Genomic DNA, 14,984 nt, shown 5'->3' on the forward strand with positions numbered 1-14,984 from the left:
CTGTAAGAAAGAAAAGATCCTTGGCCATATGGCCACAGTTTCAGATGCACACTCAGACAGAAACAAAATCTCTCTCTAAATTAAGTCTTTGAAACTAATGTTCAAGGTCATTACTCTGGTCTAGACTTCCTATAGAAAATGCAAAAGAAGCATACTTTTGCTTGCAAACTGGGAAGAACAAACATTGTACTACCCACCTAGGGCCCAACCATTTATAAACAATGCTGTTCATGGCAACCTTGTGTTCAAGTCCTGTCTTGGAGCTTATTTTTATAAAGAGCTACAAACATTCATACAGCTCTATAAATAAATTATGAGATTGTTTTGGTTTTTATATCCAAAAGTCATATCATTCCAAACATTCCTACTGGTACCATTTTGCACTAGAGCACTGAGAAGTCTCTTTATAAATATTTTTAAATATTGTCATTGATTCATTGATTTCAAAAGCAGGTTCAGGACCTGCTAATGTTCCCATAAGCCTTTACTAATCAGGCATTATTCCTGAAACAGAAGGAATCCAAGACAGAAGTGGTTATTTCATAGCTCACATAGCTATATTTTACAGATCCTGTAAAATTGTGTGTTCTGCGGTTCTGCCTGCAGGTCACTAATACTGTGCATGGTTGTAAGTATCAAGGTTTTCTCCGAAATTAATAWTAAGCCATAAGGTATCTAAACATTATAGTAAGAAACCACCTTGGACTCTGGGTGGTATAGGGTTTGCAGAGTTTCACTGCATGATTCAAGGCGTTTCTGAGCAGCCGGTTGGCCTGTCTCTGCCAAAATTATATAAAGGTGATTTCAATCAGGTCCATCTCCAACTGTGAAACACGAAGCCAAACAATGCCATTTTGTGGAAAACAATCGTTGTCGAAACATGCATTCATCAGAACTCCAAACATAATACTGGCAACATACGTTTTTAAAGTTTTCTGTTCATTGTGCAGCCTAGCACCAACAAAAGGCTGTGACCAGCTGGTCCGAGCCTTCCATGCTGTCCAGCTCTAAAACTATTTAACAAAAGGGACTTAATCTCTACAAAGTATTTGGATCAACCCATATCTCCCAGTTGACAGCCAGCTTACAGTGACAAAAAATACTATTCATTGGAACATTCTCCATCTCCCAATTTACCTTCAACTTTTCTTTCATGTTTGAAGTCTCTCTCATCTTCTTGTACTCTTTGATGTCTGTGGCCTGAATGGCAGCTTTTGATTTTGAAATCCAGTTCAACAGCTCAGCACTTTCAGTATCAAACCTAGTTTAAAAGGTCAGATATTTTCTTTGTCATTTTCCCTTATTCAGTCACTCTGTCTTAAAAATCAAAAGTCTAAGTCCAGCACATTTCTCAATCCCAAAAAAGGAAAGCTGCACACATAACATTCATGTTTGTAATATTAGTATTCACAGACTTTAAGACATGGACAGACTTTCAGTAAGTTGCCATAGTAAAAAACTATGTCAGTGGCATTAGCCTCTCWGAACAAACTGAGAGAACCTGGTATGATTTATTTATTTATTTATTTAAAATCTTCATGTAAATGATTGCCATCTCTTTTAACATAACAAAAAAAAAWTTCTCAATACTAAGTATTTTTAAAGTAGTAAACTAAACCTCACACTATTTCATGTGAAGCAAGAGCTGCCAGCTTAAGTACTCATGGTAACAACAGCAGACAACTTCTCCAAATGCTTAGCTGACTGAGGATTAAATTATAGCTTAAGTTTTTTTTTACTAGAGTCAGATTTATCTCTTCTAACATAAAACTTTTCCATGTTTAAAACTTCTTTTAAACCAAAATCTTCCACTACCAAACAAAAAAAAAATCCCAAATTAATCAACACTCTACACAACTTTGGAGAGAAGGACAAAGTATATATACTACATGAACTAGAAGTCATGGCATATTAGAGTTAGACTGCTTAACGCAGTCTAAACCCTAACACAAAATAACAGCCTACCAACAGATACAGAAGCCACTGTTAGTCGTGCAGAAGATGTCAGGGGAAAACCTGCAAGACTCCACAATTCCAGTTATTGTTCATTTGCTAATTTCAACATGAGTTACAGGGATGTAAAACCAGCAGATTAAAGTTCAACCTATTTTATCTGACTTCGCATCACAATACAGTCTCAGCACAAGATAATGATCAAAATCACTTTTTCTTCCAAAGTCTGTAATAGTTTCTACAACTCATGAGTGATAAKGAGAGGACAGATGGGCTGCTGCCTGAATTATTACATTGGGAGCCCAAGGGCTTAGAAGTTCTTAACATGGTTCTGCTTCTCTAAACTGGTCACAAAACTCAGGTCAAGTTCCCCCTCCCTTCGAATCTCCATTCCTTTTCTGAAAAAGAAAAAAAAAAAATGGAAGAAGAGTAACTCTTCTTCACTATGCAAATACATATCACTTGGCTGCCTGAAGGGCAGGGTGTTGCTGTGCTCTCTCCAATCTCCCTGAACAACGTATCAACAGTTTGAACTACTGATACGTCAAAGAAATGTTGATTTTCTCAGAGAAACAAAGAGCAAAATGATGAGTATACAGCATTTACTTTCCTCATTTATCTTAAAAACAATTGCTTTAGCATTAGGTAAGATATTTAATAAAGGCACAGTGACACATTTTATTAAATATAGATAAGGAAAAAACAACAAAAAAAACAGTCACTCCGGAGATACCTGTGAAAAGAGACATCACTGTAATGCTGTTCTTATTACAAAATATCAGGGATATGGGATAGGCTTCTGAGCTTTTATGTGCAGACAGTTTCTCACATATATTTTATGGGGACAGAAGAGAATAATAAATAAATACAAATACTTGACATTTTCAAATCACTTTTTATGTAAAGATGTGGAGATGCCTTTCCAAAACAAAGTAAATATAATTAATTCTAACCTTCAACAAAGGACTTGAGCTACAAAGAGCTGGAGAACTGCTTGTTTTGAGACACAAAACACCTAGTTTCCTTTGAAATTAATGGTARGTGCAAGTTTTCTGTTGCTCTGAAAACAGGGCTGTATGTAACACTCTTCCTCCTCCCCAAATCCTACCTCACAATCACAACTTAAGTATGCCTCACTTGTATAAAAGAAGATTCAAACCAAAAAACTAAGAAAAAAAAGTCTTTGATGACTTACTTAGTAACTGATGAGCAAGACAAAAAATGACAGTGGCATATACTCACTTTTTCTTTGCTTCGCTGTTCCCTGGGATTTGTCTTTTTTTGGGGGGTGGCGGTGGGGGCAATTCCTGTCTTGATTGTTTAACCAGCGCCTGTTCCTTCAGTAACGCTGTTTCTACAGAGGTCTTCTGTGAAACCTGCGACATCCCTATACTTCCTACTGCTTGCGTTACCTACACAAAATGATTCACCAAAAGGGGTTAAATACTATTTCTAATACACACTATCTGTGAATTGCTTTTGCTTAGTTAATTTTACTCATCAGTGATAAAATCCCATTCCTTCACTTATAAAAGTGAATGCACCCAGCCTTCACGTAGCATTTTTATCACAGATGCTAAAGCACTCTAAAAACAAACACTGCTATTCTCATTTACAGATTGAACAAAGCATCAAAATTCTCAGTTCAACTAGATTTGAGACTTAGGGGGAGCAAATGGATGAAGACAGGACTTGGCACTCCTCAGATCTTCAACTCAAAAAGCAAGAAAAAAAATAAAGCTGGATGGCTGAAACACGTGACATTTAGCAATATAGTTTGGCTACTGTCACTGTATGTCAAACRAAAAATTGCTGTTTTCAAAATATGAAAAAACAGAGTCACAGAACATAAATGCTTGTATGACTTCCATATATTTATCCAGTCTAGGTTTTGTCAGTGGTGGGTTCCTCTCCTACCCCAYTTTTTTGTTTGTTTGTTAAGTACAAGATTTAAACCAACAATCTTAAAATATTTACGGCATATGCACTGACTGATAAGATACAGTAAGCCTGCTTTGGTCATCAGAAAAGTAAAGCTTAATCTTTGGGAGAAAGGAGTAGCAAAATTAGCTAGATTTATAATGGGGTTTTGAAGACCAAAAGGCCCAGAGAGTCTTCTCAGCAAATAATCAGCCTCATGAGAACAAACTTACCTATCTCTAGTCTGATGCCAAAAACTTGCCTGGGCAATTCTGCTGATTATACCAATGAAGTTTGTGGAAATACAGACAGATATTTAAACAACTAAAAAGTAATAGAACATTGTTACGTACCTGGTTGGAGTAATCCTCTAACTTCTGAACCAAACTGTCCCACCTCTGAGTTAGTTCTTCYTGATCATGATCAATTTTCTTGGATGCTCTGCTATTCCCAAGGATTTGGGCCACATCCTGACCTATCTCATTCAGTTGGTCTAATGTTTGCCGCTTCATGCCCATGTCCTCTTTCAAAATCTGAAAGTGAAAAAAAAAATTAAAAAAGATAAAGTATTCACTTTTTAGCTTTTATTTCCATGAAAAAACGTACTACCTAAGCTAGAGACATTATAGGTTTCAAAATAGTTTTCTTATATAACAAAGCACTAAGATAAACTCTCAGAAAGAGCACACGCCTAAATCAGCTACTAGAGCAATCAGTAGCAATTCCTCAGTAACAGTTCCAAATGATGAGGGTAGACAGAAGCTGCATTAATGTACCAAAAGCTCTGAAAAAACACAGCTGACTGATAGTCTTCAGGAAACTGTCAAAGGCCTGTCAAACGCACAGGGCAGCTATCCAAAGTATGRCACATCAATATAGAATGGCCAAGGAGCAAGTGTCACACAAATTTTAAAAATTCAAGTCAAAGAATCTAACAAGGAGAAAATCTGGGCCTGGTTTCCAAAGACACAGTATGTTCACAGCTCCTACTGGAGCCAATCTGACAACTTGCTATTCATGTATTCTCTCAAATTTGACAAAATGGATCAGGACAGCAATACTCACTGCCAGTTTTCGAACATTCACGCTCAGGTCTGTTTGATCTTTGAAGTTGCTTGTTTGGACCTTATTTAAAGCCTCTTCTTTCTCTGTTAACCAAGCTTTCAATAAGCACTGCAGATCATAAGGAAATAACATAAGAACATAACAAGTTTCTCAAACAGCTAATGACAAAATTTARTATCTTTGCACTTAATCAAAGCATGGTTCTGCAATTCTTACATACAGGAATTTCAGCTGGCATTAACAAGAACACTACAAAAATGGAGACAAAAAAATCAGATCAGAGGAGAGCTAAGTAATACTTTCCAGTACAAAAATTTCAGCAAAATCATTTCTCGAGATTTCAGAGCCCTCTCCCAGTCCCCACATTCCCCAAAGCTGTTAACATGGACCAGATATGCACTAAAAGTGACCTAGGACTTGMAATGAAGCAAAACAGTCTATATGCCTTCTTTCATTCTTCTTCCTTCRTTCTTCCTCTTTGATTCAGAACCAGATGTTACAAACTGCTTTCTTGCAGAAGTTGCATCAATGCTAATTCTGTGTTCTTTCAGTCCAGTCAGTCACAGACTCAGATTGACTACCACTAATTACTAATCATCACTCACTAATTACCACCTTGTTTATTATACCTACTTCTAATTGCAAAATAAGTTTAGCACTGTCTCATTAACTACTGAAAGCTGGGATGATCAGCTTTGGATAGTAGCAGTTCAGGGCTCCCTTCTTCTAGGAAATCTGTCCTGAGTCTCACCTCTTACTTCAGTCAGACAGCACTTCTTTGGCAACTCCAGCAACAATTGGCACGAAATGTCAAGWAGTATTTAATGTGTTTTACATTACATTGCATCAAACAAAAGTTAAAACAAATTGTTGCTGCTGCACAGCCACCTAACCCTTCATAGACTACAATACTCAACTACCCCTCAGTTAACATAATTTGTGTGGTCATTGGCACAGTGCTTCTCCTCCTTGTAACAAAACAAAGTAATACTAGAAGCCGCCCTTTATGTTCACTGGGAACACATATTTTTTAAGAGTCACCAGCTCCTCAGTCTCACTATACTTTTGACATTGTCCCAGAACTGACTACAGCAACTTCTAGGCCTAAGGCTAGCATAGTTTTCCAATAAGCAAAATGTACAGACAGCAAAATATGATGGTGGTGGAAATGCCATAAGGCTGGAAGAACAAAATTACAGCACCACATACTCACTGGAAAAATCAAGTTGGTATCTGAGCCAGCATTAAGAGAGGAGCCTAAAAACCCTTTAATGTATACAATAAAATTCTGCCAACTCGGATGTCAAAGAGAACTCTCCATAGGAAATTGAAACATAATTATTACAGTGCTAAGAAGTATCTGGCACTGATTGAGGAATTTGTTTCCCGAGTGGTAAGAATTATGTTGACTTGGCAATGTGGTTTCCAAAAATCTTTTAGACAGCCACAAAAAGGCTGATGCATCACTATTGCTCAACTCCCCACTTGGTTGAGTGGACTGAAAAAGTGTTAATACCTAAATCTTTTCAGTACTTTTCCATTATTAAAATGTTTGCATTAAAGTTTTAAATTAGTTTCAAATTATGATTTCTTTTAGTTCATTTGATAATTCTCACAGGTAAAGATCTGTAATTCACACCCAACAGTAATAAATGCAATGTTCAGAGTTGAACAACAAACGCAAACATAGGCTGAGCTGAACCACCTAAAATAAAGTTCTACTTCCTCACCACTTGATATCTGACATTCTACATTAAATAACAACCTAGTGTAACTTTTTCAGTTTTTCAGGGAAACACAATTACAGACCACTTAAAATATATCTGAAAGCAAAATTACTCCAACAGAAGGTGACATTTGCAACAGTTTTATAATAAACTCCCAGTCAATGAACGGCTAAGGGTGGTCTTTTCCTAGAAAATCATAAAGATGTAGTAAGTCAGAAACACAATCATACAGGGTCCTCAAACCTGAGAGCAGTAGGTACCTTAACATACAGCAAGGCTTTTCTCAGCTCAGAGTCTTACTTTGGTCTATGGTTGCCAGAAAGTGGTAGCATTTCTGTGTGTACACACATACTTGCCAAGGCAGTGTTTTATAGAAAGAGAGAGAGAGAGAGAGAGAGAGAGAGAGAGAGAGAGAGAGAGATGGCATTGGATAAAACGTAATCTGAACCTTGGGTCCACACTAACAGCAAGGCCACACTAGCTGTAAATTTGACTTATCAGCATTTTGCAAATGCTTGGGGGGGGGGGGGGAAACAAAAACAGAAAACAAAAGCAGAAGTGTATATAAAACATCCCTAACAAAGAAAGTAGGCTGTAATTGACAGTAACAACTGCACAGGTGCTTTCCTACTTCTCTCATCTCAAGCATCTATACATCTCTGTGTATACTACGGAGTAGTATACCCATRCCATCATTTAAGAAAAAAAAAAGGCAATTTAAGTAAAACCTTCAAAAGATAGCCATTAAACATTTAAAGTTGAGTTACAAAACAAGGTATAGCCAAAGGCAYATAAATCTAACAGAGCTGAATCATGCTTTTGTATGTCTGTGTGTGTGTTCGAGAAGTGTATTCAAGGTCAACTTAAAAACATGCAATATTATACAAAGACATATACAACTCACTATCATCTCCTTTGCAATTCAAYTGCTTGCCAGAACTCAGCAAAATGAGACATAACCACATGCTTCACTATACAAACCAAATGTTTTATGTTGCTGATTTTTAAAACAGTATCAATTGATCAGTTTATTGCAAAATTGTGTACCAAGCCACCACTTATTAATTCATTATCATTTTGGTATTATGGATATTCCTACTTCTTTGCCACTTTACAAATCTTCATTGATCTTAAATCAAGTAATATCACTTTATTATTTTTAAGTTGTTTCATAGAAATTAGAGTCCAAATAGAAACTGGATACAGTGGTACAAATACARGGAAATTTTAAGACAAGAGATTTGAGAGAATCTCATTCCATAAATGAGTTCCRTAAGGCAAGATGATTGTACCTGCATTCTTATACAATCACTTCTCTATTCAACTTTCCAGAAAGGGTCACAGGGTTCATTATGAATTAGTTTGTCAGACARAGAGTCAGGGAAAATTAAAGAAATTATTTTTAAAAATTCCACCACCTGTGGAATTCAGTGACATAAGATAAATAAAAAAAACCGGGACTTTCAAAGAATTATGTCCATAAAAATATTAAATAGCTAATTTGGAAATGATTTTGCAAGGAGTTATAAAAATTCTTGCTTAAACTTAGGAACATTCTTTTCTTAGGCTGTACCACTACTCTACTCCACAGGAAACGAGGGGAAACTTATACACAAATCTAGTATTTCAAGTCTATTTTCTTCTGAGAGCTGTTAATCTCTACCAAGAGTTACTATATACACAAATCTGCATATACTAAAAAARRAAAAAAAAAAGAAACGTATGCACTAATTACACAGCACACATCTCACACAGAGACCTGCACAAATACCTTCATAGGATGACCGAACAGTTCAGTTTCTCCTTGTATAAGGGACACTAAAGAAAGCTAGGTTGCTTTTACCCAGACATCAGTTGTTCTTCTGCATTAGRTAAGAGAATTCATTCACTCAGCTACCTGCTCTTTCTCTGCTGTAGGCTCACTTGAGATCCTAACAGCCTCTGTTTCACAAGGCACAGATTTTCATTCTGTCCTTCATTTCTCTAGGCAAGATCTGAAACCACAGAGAAACTTGACTCATTAGACTTCAGTCAAATCTCAGCTGATGTAAGAGTTGTCTCTCGTGGCTCCATCCCACAGTATCTTACTGGAGGCCTGGCAACTACACTGGCTTCACAGTTTCCATAGAACTAAAAGAGCAAAGAAGAATTTCAACTTCAAAATCAGTCAGTCATTCTGGGTAACTAAAAAGCTACTAACCTGCTCTTCCAGCAGTTCCTGCCATAAAAGCTGAATTTCTTGCAATTTGAGTCGTCGTTCCTCAGTCCAATGGCAAACTGCTGTCCACCGCTCACCAAGCCTCTAGAGAAAGCAAGAAATATTCATGAGCCTCACAAGGAAACTCAAAATCAGATATTCAAAAGCATGATTTCTACCTCATCATAATCTCTTTCTACACTGCCGTTTCTTCATCGCCTGTAATTGCTAYTGTTGTATTGCACAAAGCTTAAGGTTAAAACTTTCAAGAGCATTCACCTATGGTCTTAACTCCATTCTCACTGAAGATAGTAAAATTTTGACTGTTTTCAAAAGGAGCAAATAAACTAGCATGAATTGTTTCAATAAATCCTATTTTTCACAGACACTCTACTTTATTTCAGTTTATTCCAATAAATTCTGATCACTTCTTTAAATACTTTTCCATCACATTTATTTGTRCAGGTAAATTTTCAATGGGATGTTAAAAGTAAAAATGTACTATGTATCTTCCTACTTTAATGAAACTGCTGAAAGGAGGCACTGCAACATACCTAAGTCACTAAGGACACAGGCAAATTGACAAATCAGGTATTGAAAGTTACCAAGGCACTTTTGCAGGTTTTATCCTTAGGAAGTTGATAAGTCTTTATGTTAATATTGCTTTAAAAATGCTTTCTAAGATKGATTGTTTTTATATACATTAAATTATTGTTTAACAATTACATGCAAACATTTTGAGTACCTGCTATTAGAGTTTAAAGAAAACTCTAATATCTTACCTGCAACTGGTCCTCCAGGACAGCTGTTGCGCTTTCCCCACTGCTTTCATCAACAATTACAACCATGTGAGTCAGGGAGTTTACCTTCACTTGTTCTGTCTCTAGGTCACTCTGCAGGCTCTAGAAGATGACATCAATGGTTATGAACTTTGAATACTTTGCAAGTCTGCTATTTTGGTCATAGTAACGAAAATACTTGCTGTGGCAAAGCACTTAAGATTCAACAGTTAAGCAAATATTTTACCCCTGGAGAACCACTGCACAATTCAAAAAAAAAAAATGCAAGCAGAAGATTGCTTAGAAATGAATCCAAATCCATTCTGTTAGAACATCAGAAAACAAGAAGGAATCACAGAATGGTTGAAGTTGGAAGGGACCTCTGGAGATCATCTAGTCCAACCTCCCTGCTCAAGCAGGGTCACCTAGAGCACGTTAGACAGGGTTGCATCCAGACGGGCCTTGAAGATCTCCAGAGAAGGAGATCTCCCTGGGCAACCTGGTCCAGTGCTCTGTCACTCTCACAGGGAAGAAGTTCTTTCTTACGCTCAGACAGAACTGCCTGTGTTTCAGTTTGCGCCTGTTGCCTCTTGTCCTGTCACTTGGCACGACTGAAAAGACTCCAGCCCCATCCCCTTGACACCCTCCCATGAGGTATTTGTAGACATTGATAAGATCTCCCCTCAGTCTTGTCTTCTCCAGGCTAAAGAGGCACAGCTCTCGCAACCGCTCCTCATAGGGCAGGTGCTCCAGCCCTCTGATCATCTCTGTAGCCCTATGCTGGACTCTCTCCAGTAGCTCCATATCTCTCTTGTACTGGGGAGCCCAGAACTGGACACAGGACTCGATATGAGGCCTCCCCAGGGCTGAGGAGAGGGGCAGGATCACCTCCCTCAACGTGCTGGCAACACTCTTCCTAATGCACCCCAGGAGACCATTGGATTTCTTGGTCACAGGCACACATTGCTGGCTTACACTCAACTTACTGTCCACCAGCACTCCCAGGTCCTTCTCTGCAGAGCTGCTTTCCAGAAGGTCAGCCCCCAGCTTGTACTGGTGCATGGGGTCATTCCTCCCTTGCCCTTGCTGAACCTCAGGAGGTAGTTTTTCACTGCCCAGCTCTCCAGCTTGTCCAGGTCTCTCTCAGTGGCAGCACAGCCCTCAGGTGTGTCAGCCACTCTTCACAGTTTGATATCATCAAACTTGCTGAGGGGGCACTCTGTCCCTTCATCCAGGTCACTGATGAAAAAGTTGAACTGGCCCCAGTACTGACCCTTGGGGGATACCACTAGCTACAGGCCTCCAACTGGACTTCACACCACTGATGACAACCCTCTGAGCTCTGCCTTTCAGTCAGTTCTCCAGCCACTTCATTATTCAGTCCACTCATCTATCCTGTACTTCCTGAGCTTACCTAGGAGGATGCCATGGGAGACAGTGTCAAAAGCCTTGCTGAAGTCAAGGTACACAACATCCACTGCTCTGCCCTCATCTACCCAGCCAGTCATTCCATCATAGAAGGTTATCAGATTGGTTAAGCAGGATTTCCCCTTGGTGAATCCTTGCTGACTACTCCTGAAAGGAATGCTTTAAGATGTTGGTAGCATACTTCACTAGGAGAATCATACAACAACTGTATTGACTTACTATATCTCTGCTACTCTAGTTAAGAGAGTTTAAATGTTTCTATGAAAAATATTGTCTATTAGCAAGTATCATATGTATGCCATAAAGAGGAAAAAATAATCGCTACAAACATTTGTCTTTTAATAGTTGACATTAAAATTATCTCATAACCTAAGTCTAGTTGGTGGTATATCAGTCACAATGTTCAAAGACAACAGTCACAAAAGGGCATACAGCAAAAAGCATACCACTCCTTACATTTTGCAATAATTAATATATTTATATATTCATACAACTTCCAGAAGAACAGATTCCATGGTTATATTTACCTCTGAAACATCTTTGCAACATAAATATACCTTCACACTACTAGAAATACCACTTTTTATCCCAGAATATCCTAAATCGCTCCATGAACACCACACTTCAAGCTCTCCAGACTTTGAAGACTGACGAAAGAACGCAAATGTGGGACAGGAAATTACAGAGACTAAAAATACTTAGCAGTCTTTGCCCTGTGAGGTATGCCCCATGCTGAGGAGAATGTCAAACCTCAACGCTGCCTACAGTAACCAAAGCTGTAACTGCGACAAGTACCAAAAGGCCATCTTTCCTCTTCAAAGACAGAGCAGACTAGAAAGCCTGGACTCCCTTGCAGAAACTTAACTGAGGGTCAAATCAATTCCAAAGTGTTGTGTGTATCAGAAAGCAACAACTGTGCACCCCACCTAGGACGCAATCCCTGTAACAGCAGGGACTAGATTCAGCAGCTCAGGAGGCCCTTCCTGTTATTTTTAGTTCCTACGTTATTTTAAGCAGCAAACATTCAAGCATGGTTTAGCAATGCCAACCAATCATTAAGGACAAATTTGTCCAGCAGATGTTTCATGCTTTCCCTTACACACCAACGATTCTCTTGAAGAGGCTTCATTTCCTGCATAAGGTGAAGATTAAAAAAAAAAAAAAAAAAAAGCTTCTGCTGTATGTATCAGCCTTCAAGTGCTCAGTCAAGAAAGCAATTTCAGAAATGTCCAATTCTCTTCCTTCCTACAACTCTCCCCTTCAAAGTATCAAACGCAGCCCCTCAAACACAGTCATGTTTAGATTCTGACCCAATCAAGTTGCTCTGATAAAGGAACCCACCAACCTACAGATCTTCCAAGTATTTCTCCCATATAAGAGGTAAAGCTTTACTTTGTGTTCTTCCAGCTGTTTTTGAAGGGACTCTAAATCTTCAGCAAAGAACTGAGACTCCATCTTCCGAATGCGTTCTTCTGTGACTGTCAGCCAGTCAGATAGCTGCTGCAATTGCTTTTTCTGTAGCTCCATCAGCATGTCATGCAGACTGCAGGAAGGAGGGGGAAGCAAAGCAGAGTCATTTCAGAGGGTACTTTCCCAAAGAAATAGACTAAATTGTTGTTACTAAAGGAAAGACAGAAAAACAGCCATTCATAAACCAGTTAGGTATAAGCAAATAAATTGTTCACCATCAACATAAGGAACATAGTTAAGTTTCCTTGTTTCCTTCTCCAAAATAGTTAGTGAATTATGCAATTTATAAATAAGGATTGTTTGTTGCACCAGGGATTTGCTGCTAACAGAAGCTCTGTTGAGAGCTGCAATGAAATGTATTTTCTCTCTTGATGTGCAGCTCTGAGCTTGGTAATCTGTATGTGGGGAAAAATGCCCCTTAGCTGTGTAAACACACATAGCCATTCGCATCTACTGAATGTTTTATTTAAGAATTTGGATTACTGAAACAATATTAAAACACATTTATGTAGCTACTATGTAGATACTATATATTTAGTCTGGTACACTTAACATTAAGACTCACAAAAACACTTCCATATTTATGTAAGAGTACAAAAACAGTTTTACTCATTGCCTTTGGTTCATCTCAGAAAGTATACAGAGGGTACATTTCATATTACAAATAAGAAGAGTAAATTCTGAAAAAATCCTACAAAGGGCTGCAAACTAATTCCTCAAAGACATAGTCATTGCCAGAGGCTGGTCTTGCAACTCTAGAACACCTTGCATGGTATGACTCACCGGGACTGCCTGTCCATGCTCTCCACCCTGAGTTCCTCCCATCGATTGTTCAACAGCTGCATTTGCTCCTGGATTTCAAACTCCTCTTCAGAGGACAGGTTGCCCTGTGCTACCAGTTGGTTCCCAGCCTGCAGGACACTGCCTACACTGCTCTGGTGCTCAGTCAGCTCCATCATAAAAGCCTAGGAAAAGTACAACCAGTCACATCACCATGATCTGTGAGCTCCTGGAGTTTATGAATTAGTAAGAACTTTAATAAATTGACTCTGTTTAAAATGTCACTGTTGCAGAATGAGCCAACATCATAAAATGTGCAAGCACGGCAGATCTGTTTCTCCATTAGAAGACTTCAAGAACTACAGAAGTTCTGAAGCCAGTAAAACGAAGAGCTAATTTGAGTGATAAAAAATGACTTTGCCTCAGAGAAAAAGTTTTGGTTAAGAGACAACCTTGGAATAAATGTACCAAGTAAATAAAACAAAATTTATCTATGGCCAACAGCACATTGAACGAAACCTATTATGTACTGCAAGAAAGCAAACAGAATGCCAAGAGTTAATAATGCTAAAAATTCACATATTTAACAAAAATTCAGACATCTCTTCCTTTCATTTGTGGTTTTATAACCCTAGCACAAAAGAAATATTCTTCATACCAATCATCATCCAGATTTTAAAGTGGAATTGTATACAGCAAGCTGAGAAAGGAGAAAACTAAAACATCTAACATGACAKCTGAAACTTCTAGCAACACTAGAACATTTGTTCAGATTTGGAACAGAATCAAAACACAATAATTTGGAAACAAGAACAATTTGGAAACAATAACACATCATGTTTCTAGAATAAACTATGCTAATCATGAGAGAGAGAGACCACTGAATTAAACTGGCATGATTATCAGTTTCAGCACTGCTATCATTTAACAGCAAGTGACATAGGGCTGACCAGGCTTTTTAGTGGTTGGCAGCARAGAAATGAGAGTCAGTCTGTACCATAATACAAAGAAACTAGTGCACTGGCCGTGGAAAGCTGACAAACTAAATTCAAGTTTCAAAGCATGTTCCACTGTAAGTTCTCCTAAAAAGATGCTTCACCTTCAAGAAACTATCATTTACCAACAGAAATGCATTCAGTTAGAGGTGTTTTTAATTTAGGAAAAGCATGACAAAAGAAACAGAATGGTAGGGTTTGGAAAAGAACTATGAAATCAAAGTTCTATAGCCCTGTCCCATGCTCACCTGCCCCACAACCAAAAAAAAATTCAGGAAAATCTTACTTCATGGGTAGAAAATTGTTCTTTGACTTCCTCAACGTCATCAGATATTTCCTCCTGTTCCCGAAATGTATCCTCAGCTGACAGCAACCATGTGAGGACTTCTTCCAGAGCAACTTGGTAGCTATCCAAGTCCATATCCACCTCTGTCACTGTGCTAGGAGTCTCTGCTCTAGAACCACCCTGCTCCTCTTCAAGTCCTACAGCCTAGGCAGCAAAGAGAAAAGTGACACCTTAGAAATGCAAAGAAGATGCCTTCCCAACTGGTACTAAAAATAGAACAATTGAGATCCCTGTCAATACTTCATACAAAATTAAAACTGATTGGTGGATGCATTTTTAACAAGAAGGGCCAGCAGTTACTACTAATTAACTTTCATTAAAAAA

The 14,984-nt window shown here is 38.2% G+C and overlaps 1 protein-coding gene across 4 annotated transcripts in view; it reads right to left on the bottom strand.

Moving 5' to 3' along the window:
• LOC146588387 (utrophin-like) overlaps positions 1 to 14,984 on the bottom strand; it is a 103,336-nt gene that overhangs the window by 708 nt on the left and 87,644 nt on the right. For 3 of the 4 annotated variants that reach the window (XM_085318086.1, XM_085318085.1, XM_085318087.1), the window contains exons 9-17: positions 14,601 to 14,804; positions 13,323 to 13,504; positions 12,462 to 12,612; positions 9,645 to 9,764; positions 8,866 to 8,967; positions 4,939 to 5,046; positions 4,227 to 4,406; positions 3,196 to 3,365; positions 1,138 to 1,261 (exon numbers count right to left, since the gene is read on the bottom strand). In XM_085318086.1, coding sequence (XP_085174212.1) covers positions 1,138 to 1,261; positions 3,196 to 3,365; positions 4,227 to 4,406; positions 4,939 to 5,046; positions 8,866 to 8,967; positions 9,645 to 9,764; positions 12,462 to 12,612; positions 13,323 to 13,504; positions 14,601 to 14,804 — 1,341 coding nt within the window. Of the gene's footprint in view, positions 1 to 1,137; positions 1,262 to 1,546; positions 2,352 to 3,195; positions 3,366 to 4,226; positions 4,407 to 4,938; positions 5,047 to 8,865; positions 8,968 to 9,644; positions 9,765 to 12,461; positions 12,613 to 13,322; positions 13,505 to 14,600; positions 14,805 to 14,984 lie in introns of those variants that run through there. The other variant, XM_085318088.1, reaches the window with a different exon arrangement.

Source organism: Rhea americana, unplaced genomic scaffold, assembly GCF_003343005.1.
Source record: "Rhea americana isolate MKP2758 unplaced genomic scaffold, rheAme1 scaffold_518, whole genome shotgun sequence".
Taxonomy (NCBI): domain Eukaryota; kingdom Metazoa; phylum Chordata; class Aves; order Rheiformes; family Rheidae; genus Rhea; species Rhea americana.